Here is a 20,715-nt window from a genome sequence, read left to right on the forward strand (position 1 = left end):
CCAAGACCCAATCTCAGGCAACCCTATGGCCCACCCGCCGCCGCGCCCTCCAACGCAACGCTTTTCTCCGGCCCGCTCGCCGCCGCCGCCGCCGCCGCGTCTCTCCAGCCATCGCGCCGCTCATCCTAGCCGCGCAAGCGCCACCGCCGTTGGGTGGTGTAGTTTGGTTACTTCCTGGCCATCTACTCGAACCCTAGGCGCGCTTCACTTTCGGCGCAGTTGCTGGGAGCCGGGTTTCTCCCAGGATGTCGCCGGCTGCCGGAGAGGTCGCTGGAGCCCGCGGAGAGGGAGGCGGCGTGGAGGCCCGGAGGGTCTTCATAGGCGCCGGCTGCAACCGTGTGGTGAACAACGTCTCGTGGGGAGCTTGCGGCCTCGTGTCCTTCGGCGCCCAGAACGCCGTCGCCCTCTTCTCGCCCCAGGTCTGCCACCTCGTTCCTTGCGCTTCTACTTCCTGCAATTTCTGCTACTTTCGAAGTATCTCACTTGTTCGTTTGGATTCATTCGTCCACACTCGTGTTCCTGCGAGCAGAGAGGTGAGATCGTGACGACGCTTCCGGGGCACAAGGCACCGGTGAACTGCACGCTATGGCTTCCCACCAAGAAGGATGTGCTCCATGGTGCGTCAGTTTTTGTACATTTTTTTATGACTCGTCGGGTAAATGCTTCCGAAACTAAGAAGTTTGGAGCTTTCTGAAACGACTCTTGACTGCTTTTTCCTTCATGGCTTGCAGTTCGTGGCAGGGAGACATACTATCTACTCTCAGGAAGTGCTGATGGCGCAATCCTGGCATGGAAGATTGGTTCTGGCAAAGGAGACGTGAGCTTATTCTGTTTCCACCTTACCATAATTCCATACTTTTGTTCTGTAACGTATATTGATGTCCTTCACCACAGTAGTGTTGTACTAGATCGGGTTGCAGTTGCAGCGTACTTGCTGGGAACTATTTGTTTGATTAACATGTAAATTTGTTTGAATGCTTTCTTCTAATGTTATTGTTTATGCCTTCTTTTGCAGTGGTCTCATGTGTTGCAGCTCCCAGGGATGCATAAGAAAGGGATCACCTGTCTTGCTGGAAGGATGGTGTCTGATACTATTGCAATTTTTGCTTCTACTTCGTCGGATGGTATTGTGGTTATCTGGGAAATGGTGATTGAGCCCACCCCTGGTGGTAAGATGGCTGTACTTCTGGATTGTGATGAGTACTGCTTTTAAGAATCCTACCAGTTTAGCTAATCACACTCTATTGTTTTCCTATCTTATATGGTCTTGAACTTCGGGTGACGTGTGTTGCTGTTGCACTTAAGTTATTTGCCTCCTCTTCTGCAGGCAGCTGCAAAGTGTCTTGCCTGCACACTTTGTCCGTCGGTTCAAAACCAATGGTTTCACTTTCGTTAGCAGTGTTACCAGAACAGAGAAGCCATCTAATTTTGGCAATGGGTGGTCTAGATCACAAGATCCACATTTATTGTGGGGATAAGTCAGGCAAGGTTTGTAACTTTACATTTTTGTACTATGTTTTTTTTTTATGGTGGGTGGGGATTGGGGGGGGGGGGGTCTTCGCTTTCTTTTTGTTCTAACTAGGCCGTGTTTCATGTGCAGTTCATTAAAGCTTGTGAACTTAAGGGTCATTCTGATTGGATCAGAAGTTTAGACTTTTCTTTACCCGTGGCGATAAGCAGTGAAAAGCACAACCTTTTCCTTGTTAGCTCATCTCAGGACAGAACCATTCGGATATGGAAAATGGATTCAGAAGCCATTTCTTCAGGCTCCACGGCACAATTGAGGAAGGCAAATATTGAGATGACCTCCTATATTGAGGGACCACTTTTTGTAGCTGGTAGTACAAGCTATCAAGTATCTCTGGAATCTCTTCTTGTTGGCCATGAAGATTGGGTATATTCTGTAGAGTGGCAACCACCTACTGTGTTACCTGGGAATGAAGCTCATCAGGCGATGAGTATACTATCAGCATCCATGGACAAGATGATGATGATATGGAGGCCTGAGAAAAATACTGGCCTTTGGATTAATTCAGTGACTGTTGGTGAATTAAGTCATTCAGCACTTGGATTTTATGGTGGACACTGGCAGCCTGATGGTAAATCGATTCTTGCACATGACTATGGTGGTTCCTTTCATATGTGGAGAGATGTTGGACTAGATTCTGAAAATTGGCAGCCTCAGATTGTCCCGTCTGGTCATTTTGCACCTGTGTCTGACTTAACATGGGCAAGATCTGGTCAATATTTGTTATCCGTTAGTCATGACCAGGCAAGTTCTTTTGCTTATTATCAATTTTAGCCTGTAATTAGAGAAGCTATATATTTGGTTGGTGGTTGTGTTTTCTCTTCTACATGTTAATGTTCTTTTTTATCGATGCTGCATATGCAGACAACACGCATATTTGCTCCGTGGAGAAATCAAGTTAACCCTGGAGATATGATCTACTGGCGCGAAATTGCACGTCCGCAAATTCATGGCCACGATATTAACTGTGTGGCATTCATTCAGGGTAGTGGGAACCACCGGTTTGTTAGTGGTGCTGATGAAAAGGTCTCTAGAGTCTTTGAAGCTCCCTTATCATTTTTGAAGACCCTACAACAAGCAACTTTGTTGAAACCTGACATCTCTGATGATTTTGACAATGTGCAAGTCCTTGGAGCAAATATGTCTGCTCTTGGGTTGTCACAGAAACCCATATATACACATGGTAAGCATTGCTCATACATCCTGTGGGTATATGTCATTGAGCTATAATGCCTCCTTTCGTTTGGCTTTGAGAAACAGCATAATTCAGTTTTCTTTTATTTGGTGCTATTTTTTTCATGGTGGTAATATTCAGGAGTCAAGGAATCCCCAAGCAGTAATTCTAGTGACGGTCCAGATTCTATGGAGACAATTCCTGATGCAGTTCCTACTGTATTTACTGAACCCCCTGTGGAGGACCAACTTGCATGGAATACTCTATGGCCTGAATCGCACAAACTATATGGTCATGGAAACGAACTCTTCTCGATATGCTGTGATTATGAAGGGAAGCTTGTTGCATCATCTTGCAAGGTATTGGTGCCACTTCTTGTTCCGATTCATCTGATATTCGTGGATAAAACAACAAAAACAAAGCCTTGTAGTCCCAAGCAAGTTGGATAGGCAGAAATGAAACCCAACATGAGCCACCAATAAAAGGTGAAACCTGTATAAAATATACCTGTTGGGACAATGTTTTGGTCTTTCCAGTTTCCACACACCAGTCGCACAACCATTTTGCCATCACCATGTTACGTAAATACTTGATCTTTCTATTCAACAATTCATATCACTTTTTCTCAAGCTAACTGATGAAATGTGAATTCACAAGCAAATTCTTTTTTTTATCTTATATAAGCAGGAGGGTGGGTTGAAATTTTACTTTTTTTGGTGCTTCTTTATTTCTGGTGATTCTTGGCATTTTCAGTCAGGACCACTATGTGAAAACAGTTCTTCATGTTACTAAATTTTTCACTATGCCAATATTTGACACTGGTATAATGACATTATTTAATGCATATTATGCTTAATTATTTGCGATTTTATTTTACTGTATGCATGGAAAATATGATGGAACTTCACTATCATTCAGGCTCAATCAGCGCCAGTTGCTGAGATCTGTCTCTGGGAAGTTGGAACTTGGAAAGCTGTTGGCCACTTGCAATCCCACAATCTTACAGTGACACAAATGGAGTTCTCTCGTGATAATGCTTTTCTCTTGAGTGTCTCGAGGGATCGCCATTTGTCGATCTTTTCAGTCAGGAAAACAAGTAAGTAAAATTTCTTAGAATCATGTATTTCCATTGAAGTTATTCTATAGATTTGACCCTTTCAGTCACACTGTTTTTTTTCCTGGGTTATGATTCCACTTATGAAATTCTAGAGGAAGGAGTGGAACACCATCTTGTTGCAAAGCATGAAGCACACAAAAGAATTATATGGTCATGCTCATGGAACCCCTTTGGTTATCAATTTGCAACTGGATCAAGGGACAAGACCGTCAAGATTTGGTGTGTTCAAGATGCGTCTTCTGTGAAGCTGCTTGCAACATTGCCTCAGTTTCGTGACAGTGTCACCGCACTGGCATGGATGGGCCATGACCGTGCTTCCAATGCCGGTATTCTCGCTGTTGGCATGGACAATGGATTAATCGAGCTCTGGAGTGTTTCAGGTGGAAGAGCTTCTGCAGGCAGTACTACAGACTCGTCTCCGCTCATTGCAGCGTCTATGCTCCAATTTGATCCTCTGCTGTGTCACGTGTCAACCGTGCACCGTTTACGCTGGCGGCAACAAGACTCATCTGATGAGAAATCGACACTTGAGCTGGCTTCCTGTGGAGCTGATCACTGTGTGAGGGTGTTTGATGTCCATTGCAGGACATAGACCAATGCATCCAGATTTAATAGGTCAAACTGTTACGGGGCTGGCAGTTTTTTGTCAATGTCTGCCAAGATGTGTTGTAAAACTAGTCCTGATAATGAAAAAAAATAGTTTTGTCATGAAACATTTGATGTCCATATGTAACACTAGTTAAGTGGTAAAAGATGCACAGCTGCATATCTCTCATGATCTATGAAGGAAGATGTCGAGTTATTAGTGGTAACACATTGCTGAAACACATGTGCGAGCAGAGTTTTGTGATTCCTGTATCTTCTATACCTGCAATAATACTTTGATAAAACCCAATAAATTGCTTCAAAGGAAGCAATGAGTTCCATGGTGTATATTACACACTTGTTGAACTCTACGTTCAGCTTTCTTACAGTTTTCTACTGTGCTTCAGGTAGCCTTCAGGCTCCAGCGGCAACTGAGCCAGCAAGAGCTCAACTCAGAGATGAACCAACATCAGATTCACATCAATCATGAGTATGTTTTGCTTTACCCTGCCCAATTTCAGTATACAAAAGAAAAAGATCTAAGGTTTGATACAACAATAGAACTGGATGGGAAATTTCAGAAGCCAGTCACTTTGTTCTGCATCTCCTGGCAACAAGAACTCCACAAGGAGGAGCTGTGAGCTCCAGCTCACAGATTGTGTTCATCCAGTATGAGTAGTGGCTAAACCAAAATCTGGCCTCCACCTTGAAGGTGCCTCTGATGGTGTACACGACCCTGTTTCTCCTCACCTGGTTCACAAGCTCCATGGCCACCTCCGGCGGCAGCAGCACACGGCTTGACACCATGTGCAGGTTCAGGACCTGGAACTGGCCCCGGCGCTGCGCAAACGGCGGCAGCACCTGCACGGCCATGGGCCTGTCCCGGAAGAAGAGCTCCAAGGTGGCGGACCGGAACACGACGTCGATCTTCTGGTTGGGGTTGGAGAAGTTGGCCACGAGCGTCATGTCGCCATTGAAGTAGGCCGGCGAGTCGATGTAGACACTGTTGAGGCTGGCGTTGGCCATGTCGAAGGACGGTGCCCTCGGCTTGACCGCCAGGAAGATGATCAAGATGACCACGCCAGCCACGATCAGGATGATGCTGAAGGCGAAGCAGACGATGGCCGCGAACCACATCGCCGGCGAGGTCCGGTCACGCGGCTGCAGGATAATCTTGGAAGGAGCCGCCGGCAGCCGCTGTGGCAGCACCTCTTGCTGCCGGGTCTTGGACGGAGGCTCTGGCGGTGGTGGCGGCGGTGGCAGCCCCGGTGGTAACTGCCTCATGTTGACCAGCCTGGACAGGATGGTTTTTGGTGATTGGAGGTGGTAAGGAGTGCCCATTTCTGCAGCACCAATACCACCAAGTTGAACAAGGAAGACGAGGAGCTCAGGGTGCAGAGGCCTAATGGGGATTTGGGGAAAGCAAGCTAGAGAGCAAGAACAACAACAACGAGAGTAAGGGAATGGAGTGATGGAGTTAAAAGGAGGCTGGGCTGGGGTAATGGTGGTGTCCCCAAAATAAAGAAGGGAGAAAAGAGAGGCTTTTGAAAATCGGGCGTGGGTCCACTGTCTTGTGTTTCTGCATTGAAAAATGAGAGCTGCTTCGAGCAAAGGTGTGGAGTGGGGCAGCTCTGCCGGCTGCCGGCAATCGATTGGTGTCTGCTTTATCTCACAAAAGCATAATTCTCGAGCTGGGAAAGATAAAGGTTCAGTTATTCTTCGCATTACCAAATAATCTGATGCTCGATGTCTATGTTTCTGGCAATCTGGCTTGGCTTGTTCAGACGGCAACTTGGAAGTGCTCTTCCCACTCATACATCCTCAGTGAAGCAGTGATTCATTCATCAGGAACACCTGCTCAATGCTTTTCTCATGCAGTTTATAACATTGACCAAGGTGGATGAAGTGGTGGTAGCATGTGTCTCAATCACTTAGGTTCATGCAATCTTCCTGTTAATGGAGTCTAAGTAAAAACAGAGTTTAAGACTGAAAAGCAGTCAATACATCAGGAGTTTCAGATTATAGGTATGCTCTGGGAGGAGAGCACAGGGAGAGATCAACCAGAACAAGTTGCTTAACCTCGCCGCCAAAAGGCGAAAAGGCGGTCCCGGACCCGTCCCGTTTCGAAATAAAGCCAGGTATGGGGTTAATTCATGACTAAGGAACCTATATGTGCTGACAGAGAAAGCGGCTGTGTTTGATAACGAGATCTCCCACAGGATGGAACATTCCTGATGAGTCCATGGCTTTGGCGTAGTGCCCCCTGCTTTGTCATCAGCGACGTCGAAAGCTGACGCCGCACTGCACAGCTTTACATGGGTGATGGATCTTCCTTGGATGGGGGAAGTGGAGCACCATGCCGTGTCGTCTTCATCCTTCTTCAGGTGTCATCCAGAATTCAGATTCGTGCGTTGGTAAGAAAGGATCGAATCGTCTGGTCATCTTTTGTATCATTGTAGACATCTGCGAATGATTCGGGTTCCGGTTTCATCAAACTTTATGAACAGACATCGTATGATTTTGTTCTAGAGGTTACAAGTGTGTGCGAGCGTCTGCGTCACCTCAGTTTTCCTTCTGCGATCGAGCACACTAGCTCTGGAATTATTCACAGGTTATTCTGACGTGTATGTGCTACGCTGTAGTTACAGTGGGTGAACTCGTCAGGTCAGGCGACGTTCGCGGGCGCCACGGTGCTGTCGTGCCGGCGTCGTCACTGGGCGCGTAGGAGCAGCTCGCCAACGCCTCCACCGGCTCCTGCGCCGCCGCCATGCCGCCGTCCTGGAGTGGCAGGAACTCGTCGTCCGGGCCCAGGCAGTGCTGCGGCGTCAACAACATATCGACACGTCAGTCAGGGCTCATCACCTCCGGCGTCGCGGCAGGCCGTGGACTAGCGGCGAAGGACGATGCGCCGGCACGGTGGCAAACCGGCATGAGGGGGAAGGGCGTGGCGGGGATGAGCGTGGAGAGCAGCTCGGTGCAGGTCGCCTGCCGCCACGCCTCGGCCTCCGCCTCGGCCTCGCCGGCGGCGGCGCACGGGTCGCCGTGCAGGCCGGCCACCTGGGAGGTGGCGTCGTACACGTCCTGGTCCCTGGCACGAGAGGAAGAAAGAGTTCACTTCTCCGGTGATATGATCGGGGCGCTGATGCGGCAGGTGAGGCACGGCCACGTACCTGAGGTACATCAACGGGTCGGCCGCGCCGAACATCTCGTGGCCGGGGTCGTCTGACCCCACGCCGGCGGCGGTCCACAGCGCGGCGTCGCCGGCGAAAGTGCCCATGCCCTCCGCCTGGCCCGTGTACATCTGCGCTCCATCTGCCCCCTGCACGATGCATCATTCTTCATGTAAAAGTCTGCAGGCTCCCATACTATATCATCTTTGACTTTGAAGAACAAAAGTTGGAAAAAAACAAAAAAAAGCAGGTGATTACCTCCATCCCAGATGCTGTCGGATCGAACGGGGTCATGTGATCGCCCAGCAAGTAGTTCTGCAGATACGCCGGGGGGCAATTCGAAGTTAGCACACTGCTGTATCAGTATCAGGTTGCAGCAGGTTGAGATCGCGATTCAGAAACCTTCCGTTGGACCACACGGGCCAGCAGGTCCGCGAGGACCTTCTCGCAGCCGTCGATCTCGCTCGTGGATCCGAACGCGGCAGGGTCGGGCTCGAACAGCCTGCAGCAGAAAGGCTTTCTGAATGAAAATGCCATTCCAGAACGGCGAATTCAGTTCTGAAAACCTCTGACAAAATGACAATGCGCCGCCGACCTCAGGCGTTCCTCGTAGATGTGCAGCTGCTGCTGCGAAGAATAAATCTCCCGCTGAATCGAGTTGTCTGAAGATGTCAGCCCTGGGCAGGCAGTTCAATACAGTTACAGCTCTGAACTCCTCACCTCGATTCTCTCGTTCAGCGCCCCGGGGCTGTAAATTCGAAAGAAAGAAGAAGAAGAAGCGATTGAGATGAGAGCCAGTTCTTACGAGTAGGAAGAACTAAGAAGACGTGTGGGGGGTTTTTGGAACTACTTGGCTAGCTGCGTGGCCATGTCGCCCTCGCGCTTGAGCCGCTGGAGCATGCTGACGAGGTACTGCACTGAATTCGGCTGTGATCACCAGTTCCTTTTTTCCACTGGATTCAGATGATTGGGGGCCTTACCTCTGGGTTCTTCACGGCGCTGCAACTGCAACGATGGATGATGCCATGATGGGCAGCACAAAGAGAGGAGAGAACATGAGGCGGCCGGCATTGCAATGGGCAATGGCATACAAACGCGCGAAGAATTCAGCCGGGCAGGACTCGCACTGACCCTCCCCTGTCGTGGTCGGAGAGGTTCATGTAGCGGAGGATGACGTCCTCGACCCCGGTGCGGCCGGAGAAGTGGCTGAGGCGGCCCGAGGGCGAGAACATGAGGAGCGCGACGTCGATGTCGCAGAGGACAGAGAGCTCGTAGGCCTTCTTGACGAGCCCGTTGCGGCGTTTGGAGAAGGTCACCTGCCGGTTGGTGTTGTTCTCGATCCGCCGGATGGGCAGCTTCACGCGCCCCATCGCCGCCGCCGCCGGGGTGGTCCGGAAGCTCCCGCGCCGCGAGCTCGGGAGGAACAACCGAGGGAAGGGAAGGGAAGGGAAGGGAAGGGAAGGGGGGGCCTGGGGGTTAATGGCGGGGGAGCAACGCGGCGCGCGCGGCGCAGGTCCCTGGTCGCGAGGAAGGGGAGAGGGGATCGGGTGCGGGCGGCCGGGCGCGCTCGTCGGGAGCGGGAATGGCGCGCGGAGCCCGGCAACGGCGAGGCGTGCGGTGGCGCCGATCGCGCGCGCTTTCGCCCCGGCCCTGGCCCTGGCTGCTATAAAAACCCAAGGCAAGCGATGCCAACTTGCCATTGCCATTTGCCAAGCGCTTTCGATCTCCTTTTTTGTTTTCTTTTTTCAAGAACACTGCGGCGGCAGCAGCAGAGATCGAAGCCTACCTCCTCTCTTGGCTGCGCATCAGGTGCTGGTCGCAACTGTACACGCGGCTTTTTGTTCCTCGTTTAGCAGTTGGCCCTTGGATTTCGGCCTTCGATTTTTTTTTCTAAGATGCTACTAACTGCAGGGCAAATAGGTGGCGAATGCGTTAAACTATTTCGATTTCGGGGCGGAACAACGATGCCGCAGGATGGCCAGGGCGCTACCCGCTGCTCGCTGCCAGCCGCGCATGGTGAGTGACGACGGCCAACTGGCCAAGCCCCGGCCTCGGCAACACAGGTGCGCCGTGTTCAGCTGGTAGCAGCTCGGTCTCCTCTTGCACGCAAGGTATGAGACCGTATGAGCCTTCTTGCTTTCCTTCGTCGTCGTGCTCTCTGCCTGGCTCCCTGGATGCCATCCGAGAAGCGACGCCGTCGTTGCCGGGCGTGCCTCCCGGTTGGCATTGAGGGAGTCATGCAGGTTCCAAGCACGGGCCTCCTCTTGGCCTCCATCTGCAGCAGCAGAAGCTCAGGTATGGACACGTCAGACCACTTCATTCTAGTACTCCTACCTCCTAATCACGCAGACAGGAATACTGACCGACACAAACATATGGCGACGCACCATTCTGCGACACAACATATGCAATGGTACCTGAGGATACCTCCAAAGTCATTTCACGTAATATCTGACACGAGTACATAGCAGATTAAAAAGAAATACTGAATCTTTAGATATGGACTGTTTCTTTTTTAAAAAAAAACAAACTGCATTCATGCTGCTATAACCAGGCACAGGTATTAATTAAGATTAACCATCGCCCATATATAGGGACCCCTGTATATATTCACAGCTTTCACTGCTACCAATTTGGTTGCAAAACCTCCTAGTATCTGATCACATCAAGCTGGTGATTGCATATATGATGAGCTTCTCGAGGGCTTCAGTAGAGCTTCAGCCTCACGGAGATCGCCTTTTGGCACATCGGGCACACCTTCAGGTCCTTTGCGCAGTCAGAGCACGTCTGCATTCACAACGCATGATTGGTTACCAGCTCATTCATGTGTAAAGCTGATGACAAGATCAATGTCTTCAAGGAAATTTCAGGGAGTGTTCTCAAGCTGTTATGGTACCTGATGGCCGCACCCAAAAGCAAGGTCCTTGGCTTGGTTCCAGCAGATTGGACAGGTCTGCAGGGACAGGAGTTCAGCATGGGGTAAAAGTGCGAAACATAACATAACCACATTGATGTTTCATCGTTTAAGTCTGAAGACCGTACCTGTGGATCGCCTATATCGCTGTCCTGTCGAGGCGCTGATGGGGTTTGAGGCGCCAGTGGGGTTTTCGGTGCTGCTCCATAGCTAGTAGATTGGGTATGTTTGACTGCTGAACATCCAGAGTATTGTTGGCGATCGTTCACAGGCGGAGGCAACACTGGTCGGTTTGGAAATCCCCTTCGTTTGCTGCCCAAGAAACCAGATATAAATCAATTGAGATGAGTGCTACAAGAAAAAAAACAGAGGATCCAAAGTTCCTGAAACTGGTGTGGTTTTGACAAGAAACATACCCAAGAAGCTGAAGACTCATTGCTGCCTTGAACTGTTCTGGGATCTCCATCAATGCTGAAAGAGCAAATTCTGCCTCCTTTTTGCTTGTGGGTATAGGTCTTGACATGATCTGTGTGAAGTTCACAAACTGCATTGAACCAGCATAGTTAGTATTTCTCATGTTTGATCTAAATATGCAGCGCCATAATTCCAGAGAATGACTACACAATTTACCTGAAAATTGTCAAATGCCCGAGAAGGTATGTTATCATCGAATTGCCTCATCATGTCCCATGGCCCATCACCAACTCCAACAAGCACAATTGAAAGAGGGTAGTCACTGCAAAATTCGATGCATTTAGTGGTGAAACATAAAAGCTCAGTTATAACAAAGTAATAGTTAATGCTAAGTCAAGAGCAGTCTAAATCACAGAAATATCTGACACATGGTTACCTAGCCTTCACAATGGCATCTATGGTCTGCCTTTCCTGTGGGCTCAACTGCCCACTGCCTGTTTCAACGCTGCGTGTAACCTGGAAATTTCATAAGAAAATCATAGCCAGAAAATTAAAGGTAATACATCATGATGAATTCATCAGACCAGGAATTATGATTCTGTAACAGAACTGGAATACGATTTCATGAAAAAACGTTACAAACCTGTCCATCTGCTATTATAAGCAGGACATGATACTGGCCACCACTGCTATCAACAATTCCAATAGCAGTCTCAATGATTGGTGCAAATGAAGTTGGACCTGTAAAAACATTATCACCAAATATCAGCCAAGTTAACCTTAACATGTTGTTATATTTGAAGCTTAAAACAAAAGATGATGCACCAACCAGCCAGATTAAGTTGCGGAACGAGTTCCCTGTACCGAGCAAGTGCTTGCTCGAAGCCATCACAAGGTTGGTTATCACGATAGAAGCTAAATACTGACTGATCATGAGTAGTTGCTGTAACATGAAATTAAAAATGTTATGCATTTGCAGTTTTATGTAAAAAGACTTGAGTCGAGGCATGTTAAGAACTGACTATCGCCAAATCCAAAGCATGGTATCAGGTTATCTTCATCAAAGCGTGCAAGGGTTCTTCCTATGATAGAAATAGCCTGCTCATATGGGTTTGGAGTGTTTCCCATCGCGTGCAAGCTCCGGTTGTTGTATGACATTCTGCCTGCTTATAAACAGTGATCATAAGTACTTTTGGAAGAAAGAAAAGAAGAAACATTAAAATAACTCTTATGAAAGTTCACATAGTCAAGTATCATGTGCTGATCAGGTGCAAACACACCTGTCCACTCGTTGCTCTTTGTGAAATCAATCCCAACAATCAGATTTGAAGACTCTAGACCAGCATGCGCAAGGGCATCGGTAACCTAGATTAGAGAGGAGAACAAGATATCATTACAAATGTTTCCATATAACCAAACGGAATCTTAAGTCATATTAACAAAAGAGAATCCTTTCGTGCGAAACCACAAGGTAAAGGGAGCAGCTTCATTAGTATAAGAATGCAGTGCTTAGTAACATGATGATTCATAAAATATACCATACCGCCAAAAAAATAACTAGGTGCTTGCAGGGCTTCCCCTCATCACACTATTTACTCGTATTGGCAGCAACGCTATCGAGTTCCACAATAACTAGAATAAAATAATTATTACATTAAAGGACCAAGACACCTGCAAAGTTGGCGCCTTTAAGAACTATCAAAGATAAACAGGACAACTATTTTGTCAGCACACAAATAATCTAATTGAATCATGCAGCGGAGTACAAAATCTCTTAGAATTCTTATTCTTAAGCCAATAAAGAACCACCAAATGCCCACATCAAATCACCAGAATTATTTCCAACAAAATTGAATCGGACTCACAGCTCCTGACTAGTCAGCAAAGCACGTGCAAGAACTCAAGAAGCAGCACGGATTAAAAAGAAAGCGATCGACTTCACCTGCTCCAGGGTGTGGTAATCGTCGCCGATCTTGGCGTACCGATTCTTGCCCCCTTTACTCGCAGTCGCGGCACCGTTACTGTGATTGTGGTTGTGGTTGCAGTCGTGCGGCTGCCGCCCCCCGGACTGGTTCTCCTTGGAGCACCACACCCCCATGGCCCTCCCTCCTTCCTTCCTTACCGATCGGTCTCTTCCCTCTCAACTCTGCTGAAGAACAGAGCAGACAAAGCCCCAAGAAAATCAGCAATCCATCGAGAGCGCACCAGAAGAAACAAGCAATCTTTTATTTTGTGGGGGAGAACACGGAACAAGGCAACAAGCGAACAGGGAATCCAGTTGATAAAGGACCTAGGGGTTTTGCACCGACCTGGTGGAAAACAAATCTCCTCGCCGAAATCACAAGATCAAAGATGAGAAGTGAGGTGGGAGCAGGGTTTTTTTATCCGACCGTTTGGACCGAACCGCTGGCGCCCGGTTCCGGCTAACCGGTCCGGTTTGACCGGTTACCGGTAAAAACCGGTCAAACTCAAATTTGAATTCAAAACCCGCAGTTATACCGGTTTCGAACGGCTAACCGGCCGGTTAGACCGGTTTACCGGTCCGGTTTGACCGGTTACCGGTCAGTTTGACTGGTAACCCGCTAAATTCAATTTTTTTCTTTTTTTGTTTAAATTCAAATATCCGCAAAGTATACTAAATGAATGTTTGTATAACATGTTTTAGTCTAAATAAACCCTCCAACTCTTTTTTGTACTATTTTTACATTGTATTTGTATACTTTTGTCTGCACATTTTTTTTGTTTAACTTCAAATGCTCGCAAAGTATACTAAATGAACGAATATTTGAAAAAATTTGACATCATTAAATTCGTCGCAACTTGAAGTATTTTTAAATTTTTTTTGGGATTTTTCTATTTTTTAGAATTCAAATTTAAAATTTGAATTTAGGCCGGTTTAAAACCGGCCGGAACCGGAACCGGTCCGGGCCGGTTAGACCGGTAACCGCGGTAACCGGACCGGTTCCGGCCGGTTTGGTGAACCCTGGGTGGGAGGAGAAGAGGAGGAGGAGTACAAGAACCAACTAACCGCCTAAATAAGCGGGCTAAACCCCCAGATATAGGTGGACAAGAAACGGGGGGTCGTGTAAATTGCGGAGTAGATTTCTCTCTCCGACCCACATTGCGCACAGGACTCTTGGCCGCGAAGCCAGCAAACCACGGGCGCGGCGCGGCGCGGCGCGGCCACGCCCACGAGGGCAACGCCGAGCCGAGCAGCGGCGGGCACCGAACCCGGCGGCGGAACGGGAACGGAACCAGTTCGGCCGCCTTCCGTTTCCGGGAAATTAGTGGGGGCAGAGGTTGCTTTCTGGGCCGGTATTGGGCCCGCAGGTGGGCCTTGACCCACTAAATTAGTGTTATGGGCCCTGGTCGTCAGGGCGAGCGGGAACTATGGGTGGGCTTTTTGTCCCTTGTGCCATTTTGGGTAAGAAAACTGCCAGTGGTAGGCTGGTAGCCCAGTAGCCCACACGGCAGGAGGAAAGCCTTGGCGGGAAAGGCTGCAGATTTGGAGCGCAATTTGGGGCGGTTGCTGGTCTTCTACGCCGATCTCGTCGGGTTGATGATTCCCAATCGAGTGTGAGGCAGCTTCCTAGTAGCTTTCCGTTCAGCCGTGATGCCACCAGGAATGGAAAGGTCCATAGAAACCGTGCAGCCCGGATAAGATACCTCTGCCACATTTTGATCTTGTGACGGGTCCTAGTAGTCCACATTAGTCAGTCTTACCATCATGTTCGTATCGATCGGGTACGAGGTAGCTTCCTAGGGTTGGCAATGCATGCGCAAAACTTGATGACGATGGTGGGCGGTGTAAAACAGGCCCGCCTCGCCTTACATGTTTCTAGAAAGGACAATATAGGGCCTCTTTGGCACCGCTCGGCCTGGAGGTGCTTCATCAGCTTCGCGCTACAGTAGCGCACAACTGTGCTACACTGTAGCTTAAAGCTGGACCGGCTCCCCATGATGCTGACGAAGCTGGAAAGCGAAGCTCCTGTTGCTTTGCGCTACAGTATTTCTATAGTACTACTACAGCGCACAAACCTAAAGCTGGAGGAGCTGTGCCAAACGAGGCCATAGTGGGGGACGCTCGCGGCTTTCCTGGTATGCTTGGAAGTATTGACTGTATGCACTGGGAGTGGAAAAACTGCCCGGTGGCATGGAAGGGACAATATACCCGCGGTCATGGATCACCCACTGTCATGCTTGAAGCTGTTGCCTCACATGACTTATGGATATGGCATGCTTTTTTTGGAGTGGCTGGGTCCAACAATGATATCAATGTGTTAAACCAATCACCATTGTTCACAGCACAACGACAAGGGATAACTCCAGAGGTTCGTTTTACAGTCAATGGCAATGAGTATGACATGGGTTACTACCTATCTGATGGTATATATCCTGAGTGGGCAGCATTTGTGAAGACATTCAGATTGCCGCAAAGTGACAAGCACAAGTTATTTGCCCAAAAGCAAGAATCAGCAAGAAAAGACATTGAATGTGCATTTGGTGTTTTGCAGTCTCGTTTTGCCATTTTACGTAACGCAGCACGTGTGTGGCATACACGAACACTTGGTGAGATCATGTATGCTTGCATTATATTGCATAACATGATCGTCGAGGATGAGAGGGACTCTTATGAGGGTAGACATGACTTTAACTATGAGCAGGGGACCTCTCCCATACCACTGATTGGATATGGCCAAGGGCCAATTCATGGATTTGATAGGGTACTAGATAGGCGTAGCTATTCGGAACAAAGATATGCATCATCGACTGAAGAATGACTTGACTGAGCATATTTGGGAAAAATTTGGAGGCAACCAACATCAGTAGTGAGCTGTCTACGTTTTCATCTACTGAAAAATATTGTATCCATTTCAAATTATTTTATTCTTACTGCAATGTAACTATATTACTAGTTCTCTTCGAAATCATATGAAATCGTCTTGTGAACTGCAGTATTATAGTTGAACTACAGCTTTTTCCTATCCCAAATACTACTCCATTATAGTAGAGGTTACAGACAACAAAAACCTACCTTTCATGTACATGTCGAAGTAGATGGCCGCCATCGAAGGACATCTCGTCTGCCTCCATCCTTGCGGCGACGGCAGCCAGCGGACCCGACGGCGGTGAGCTTGCGCCGGCGGATGCGCGCGGGTGCGGCCGCTCCCTCTGCTGTCACGCGCGCCGGCCTCGCTCACCGCCGGGGCCAAGGCGGTGGAGCAGGAGCGGAGCAGGGGCTCGCGCTCGCCGGCCGCGGCGGAGGCGGGCTCCGACCCCAACAACACGGCGTCGCCAGCCGTGCGGGCGCCCTGATCTGCTCCAGTAGAGCGCTGCCCCACCCTCATCTGCTCCAATAGATGGTGAATTGACCTGATCTATTCTCTTCATGGGATTTATTTAGGAATCCATGGCTGGATTAGAAGGATTAGGATGAGATGTGAGGAAGGGGGAGAAAGGAACGGGAAAGGGGAGAACGCGAGATGAGAGACGACCTGGAGAGTTCCGCCTGCTCGCGCGAACGGGAGGACGGATGGGAATCGCGATTTTTCTTTTTCTGATGTGGGCCCCGCTATTCGATGTTGACGCTGGAGAGAGCGAACCGTGATTTGGTTCGGCATGGCTGCCTGGGATGGTTCGCACAAGGACTGGAGCTGCTCTAATGAGATGGTGATGAAGCTTCCGTCAATGATCTTGATCATAGCATGATGGTGGGTCATGTAAAATAGGTTGCACATTGATAGGAGATGCGCGATACTTTTGTGATGGTGGTTCATGTAAAATTGGTTGCACATTCCCCTTGCGTTATCATGTTGGTATGATGTTGATCAATAATAATCCCACCACGAACGAAATGGTCTGTAAGTTTACCACCCTTGCACATGCTGATATTGTGATGGTTACATTACTAGTCCCCATTAGTCAACCTTATCATGTGGATGATTCCGAATAGAGCATGAGGTAGATTCCCAGCATTGGTACGGGACACACAACTTTTATTATTATTGTCAGAGCTAGGTCGGTGGTGTCAAATATGGCGCAATTTCACCTTACATGTTTATATATATAAAGAAAAAGGTTATTCTACTACCTCGTGCATAGTCTTGACATTGTGACGTTGCTACATCCGTAGTCCTGACGTCCACAAATAAAGCCAATGCGTCTGCGTTTCGGTTTAGGAGTTCAGGCAGCACTCGATGCTGGAATTATCAGGTTCCAACACATTGTCATTTTCCCTGCTGTACGTACAGGCCTTAATGATCAGATTACAGGTGGCGAACTGGCAATCATTGCCATCTCCATCGCGTTTGCATCAACAGTCAGCAACCGGCTCCGGCCTTGACAACGCATCACGAGCTTTCGCAACCCTAGCCAAGCACGCCACACACATGTCAGTGCTGCAGCCGTTGCCTGCCAGCCACGACGGCGAGGACGGGTACGGCCGTACGGGTTCCGTGCCATGTCCTGTACGTCCCTCCGTTCGCCGATGGTCCGGGGATCGCCGCCTCACGCGCCGGCGGACCATGACCGGCGGTGACCGGCCGGTGACCGAGCAGCTGGCAGCAGGGAAGGGACCAAAGGAGGCAAGTGAAAGGCACAGCATCGACCGTTGGACGAGAGCATCGGGTGGCTGGGGATCGACTTCGTTTAGTGCAGTGCCGTGCAGATGTTGCAGTGGACTAAATAAATGGGCCTTGTGATCATCAGGCCTGCAACTTGTTTACACCGACATCAAATTAACGAGCTACAGAAAGGCTGATCTGTTGTTGCACAGAGATGTGCCCCTTCTTGCAAAAATGTGCTGGAAAAATTTCGTAGCAATTAAGTGAGCCATTTTGGTCAAAGTCTTTGCCTTATGCACAAGCTTAATTGGGGTCTCGCTAAACACAAGTTAGTTTTATCTATTTTATTTCTTTGCGGTACTCTTTCCATGCAATAGTTGACACTTACTAGCACAAGATTTTTAGCAATAGTTAGCCACTTCTACTGTTTAGGTTTACACCTAGGCTAGAATCTAGAAATGATCTCGCAACAACGTTGGACAAATGATCCACACAAGTGGGATTTTCTTTGAATCAAACCCGGTGTGATTCAGCACTTGAGCACTGCTGCTGATGCAGACGTCGGGAGAAGAATCGAATAGAAAAAACCCTGAAACGGTAGGTGCAGGCCATCACGGCGTCATTTTCAGAAACATGACTTGGAGGCTGCAGGCCAAGCACATCTGTCCCTCGTTATCTGCCACATGAGCTCTCGTCCCCCACTCTCAAAAAAAAAACAATGCCCGTCACCAGATTGCCATCTCAAAATATAAAGCATCTCCTGGTTACTAAACCCCAACGTTTGACCACCTGAACTGCAGAAAAAATTGACCGTCGTCGGATCTTGAAAACGAACGGCTCAGATAGTCAGATCAGCCGCCGGTGCACCGTGGACACGCCCAAAAAAAAACTTGGTGTTGGTCCACCGGTCACTGCCGTGGAAGTAGGTTGCACCGTCTGACCCGCATCCGTGCGTGCGTTCCTCCACTCACCACTCACCACCAACTTGCCCAATTTTTTGTTCCATTCCACCTTGCGCACCATCACAGGGCGAAATCGACAGGTAATCCGGCCACTCGCTTCCAAGCGTGACTGACCGACTGACTGGCCAAACGACGCCCGGGATGCTCTCTGGTGGAACCAGTCAGTCAGAGAGTTAGGCATGCAACAAACACTTGGTTTTTGCTATTAGTAATGGTGCTATTGTTGATTTTGTTGTTGGTTTTAGTTAATATACGGTGAAACGTGAGAGGTTAGGCTATGGAGTGATGTTGATGTGGTGTTTGGAGTGTGGGAAGCAAATGAAAGGTACTTGTGGCTTGTTTGGGGATTCGATGGAGATTCATTTCTATTGGAGCTACCTGTGATTCTATGGCTATATAGGTTCATGTATTGATGGGTGGTCGATAGTTTGACTAGCCAATAAGGTTGTTCTATTATTGTTATGAATAATTTCCCCCCCCCCCTAAATTATCACATTACAAGTTATGTACGGACCTTCTCTAATATCATTTTAAACCACGGAAATCTCATCAAAATTTCCTGGGAAAAAAACAATCTACCCTTGGATGCAATGGGTGCTCGGAAATTTTGCCCTATTATCATCTCTGTTTCAGAATACTTCTTTCGCAAGTTAGTAATGGGAACAATGCCATAATCTCCACTCTAGAAGCAGATCCAGCAGTGGATCTAGGGAGGCTCGAGCACCTCCCACCGCTGGAAATGTCATAGAGCCTCCCACCAAATTTGAGGAGTAGGAATGAGAGAATGAGAGGCGGGAGGAGGAAGAAGAACAGAAGAGCCACATGAGGCTCAATCCTGCCTCCGCCACTGTCTTCACTATCTGTGTACATATACTTAATCAGTTAAACTGTACTAGAATAAGAAGACTCAGCTCAGTGCTTAGCAACGTGTTATGTTGCACTACACAAGCTGCCACATCAGCGCAGCCATAGAGGACCAAAGATTCCAACCACGGGCCCCTCCAGCCGGTTGCTTGCGGACTTGGGCCGCCCTGGGTGGTGCGGTTCGGAGAGGCAACGAGCGCGGGCCCACGAGGAATCGCGCAGATACTTTCCCTGCCCACTCGGGACCTCCAAAACAGCCGCTCTCATCCGCCGCTGTCTCCGCTTCACACCGCACCAAATCAAATCTGTTTTGTTCATCCCGTCAAGCAGATGGTAAAAAAGAAACCATTTGTGTCATGATCAAGTGACAGTGACCTCTTAACCCCTGCGGCTGGATTCTCTGCAGCGATGCCGGGCAGCTTTTGCTTTGCATGCGTGCAATGCAACCCAGGGCATAGGTGCGCGGGGTTTTTCCCTGAAGAAATGTTAAATTTTTTTGGGCGCCGAGATCCTTTTCCTCCTGGCCGATCAACTCATCACGGCGTATCTCAGCAGCGATAATGATGTTCTTCATTCGTTTCCCCCTCCTCGTATATTAATCCCCCACTTGCCGCATGGGCCTCAGCAAGTGCTGTGGGGAAAAGAATTTAAGGAGGGAAGGATGGGGAAAGAGAGGAAAGTGGGGAAGCAAAGCGGAGGTGACAACAATTTGCAGCGTTTCGGAAGTTAAAAGAGGGCAGATTGCCACGGCCAGATCACATTCCGGCGCCTTCCTACCACACTTTCCTGTTGCTGTGTGCCTGGCAGCTGTGGAAGCACGGACACGCCTGTGGCGTTGCCGTCTGCCACATGCCCTCCAAGGAATCACAGAGGCCTGGTGTAAGCATTTTATGTAGTCCCTCACCTCTCCCCGAAAAACTTTGTAATCCTGCTGAAACTATGGTTTTTATGAGCTCCCAAAAGCTTCTTGAAATATAACATGGTGGGGATCCTCTCCCCTCGTTTCCATAAAAAAAAAAAGAGGGCAGATCTTTCAGTTAAAGAAAAAGAACAAATCAGTGTCCATGCGCAAAGATGCTAGATACATGCATACAATTGCAGGATCGTTGCCCGGTTAACCTGGCTGTTAGCGATCCACTAACCGCACCTCGGGGGCCAGTAATTGGCCCTCATTTTCTCTGCTCCTGTTCATGGAGCATGCGTCTGTACCAGATCAACGACAAGTCCATGAAGCAATGATCACCACGAGAAGGATAAAATCTCTTCAGAAAAGGGATGGGCTGGTTCCTGGAGTGCAGTGGAAGCGACAGGCGCGAACGAATGGTAGGAAATTGATCGGATTTAATCGAGTAATTTACCATTACTCCATCCATCCATCAGTGTCCGTGTTCCACTCGCGTAGAAGTAACAGGCCTCGAGCTCGC

At 48.8% G+C, this 20,715-nt stretch overlaps 4 protein-coding genes across 5 annotated transcripts; 1 reads left to right on the forward strand and 3 right to left on the reverse strand.

Moving 5' to 3' along the window:
* Positions 1–51: 51 nt before the first annotated feature.
* LOC120712736 (elongator complex protein 2-like) lies at positions 52–4,745 on the forward strand. Its single transcript, XM_039998602.1, has 10 exons — positions 52–419; positions 530–617; positions 732–817; positions 1,016–1,169; positions 1,328–1,488; positions 1,601–2,272; positions 2,393–2,711; positions 2,844–3,061; positions 3,621–3,798; positions 3,912–4,745. The coding sequence occupies exons 1-10, from the start codon at positions 246–248 to the stop codon at positions 4,409–4,411; spliced, it is 2,550 nt and encodes an 849-aa protein (XP_039854536.1). The 5' UTR covers positions 52–245; the 3' UTR covers positions 4,412–4,745.
* Positions 4,685–6,339, reverse strand: LOC120712737. Its single transcript, XM_039998603.1, has one exon. The coding sequence runs from the start codon at positions 6,217–6,219 to the stop codon at positions 4,993–4,995; it is 1,227 nt and encodes a 408-aa protein (XP_039854537.1). The 5' UTR covers positions 6,220–6,339; the 3' UTR covers positions 4,685–4,992.
* On the reverse strand, positions 4,879–9,291 carry LOC120712738 (agamous-like MADS-box protein AGL66). The gene is made up of 10 exons (XM_039998604.1): positions 8,706–9,291; positions 8,555–8,573; positions 8,425–8,486; positions 8,288–8,322; positions 8,170–8,236; positions 7,977–8,076; positions 7,833–7,889; positions 7,575–7,723; positions 7,330–7,492; positions 4,879–7,221 (listed from the first exon to the last, which is right to left on the reverse strand). Exons 1-10 carry the CDS (start codon positions 9,278–9,280, stop codon positions 7,036–7,038), a joined length of 1,413 nt encoding a protein of 470 aa, XP_039854538.1. The 5' UTR covers positions 9,281–9,291; the 3' UTR covers positions 4,879–7,035.
* Positions 9,292–9,978: 687 nt separating this feature from the next.
* LOC120712739 (E3 ubiquitin-protein ligase RGLG2-like) lies at positions 9,979–13,995 on the reverse strand. 2 transcript variants are annotated; one of them, XM_039998605.1, is made up of 13 exons: positions 13,897–13,995; positions 13,212–13,273; positions 12,845–13,048; positions 12,183–12,267; positions 11,925–12,065; positions 11,732–11,845; positions 11,546–11,643; positions 11,339–11,418; positions 11,119–11,224; positions 10,905–11,032; positions 10,617–10,800; positions 10,471–10,527; positions 9,979–10,361 (listed from the first exon to the last, which is right to left on the reverse strand). In XM_039998605.1, the coding sequence occupies exons 3-13, from the start codon at positions 12,998–13,000 to the stop codon at positions 10,281–10,283; spliced, it is 1,230 nt and encodes a 409-aa protein (XP_039854539.1). In that variant the 5' UTR covers positions 13,001–13,048; positions 13,212–13,273; positions 13,897–13,995; the 3' UTR covers positions 9,979–10,280. The 2 variants fall into 2 exon arrangements, with proteins under 2 accessions (XP_039854539.1, XP_039854540.1); XM_039998606.1 differs by lacking the exon at positions 13,897–13,995 and having other exon boundaries at positions 12,845–13,051; positions 13,212–13,236.
* Positions 13,996–20,715: the final 6,720 nt, after the last annotated feature.

This window comes from Panicum virgatum, chromosome 6K (genome assembly GCF_016808335.1).
Source record: "Panicum virgatum strain AP13 chromosome 6K, P.virgatum_v5, whole genome shotgun sequence".
NCBI classification, from domain to species: domain Eukaryota; kingdom Viridiplantae; phylum Streptophyta; class Magnoliopsida; order Poales; family Poaceae; genus Panicum; species Panicum virgatum.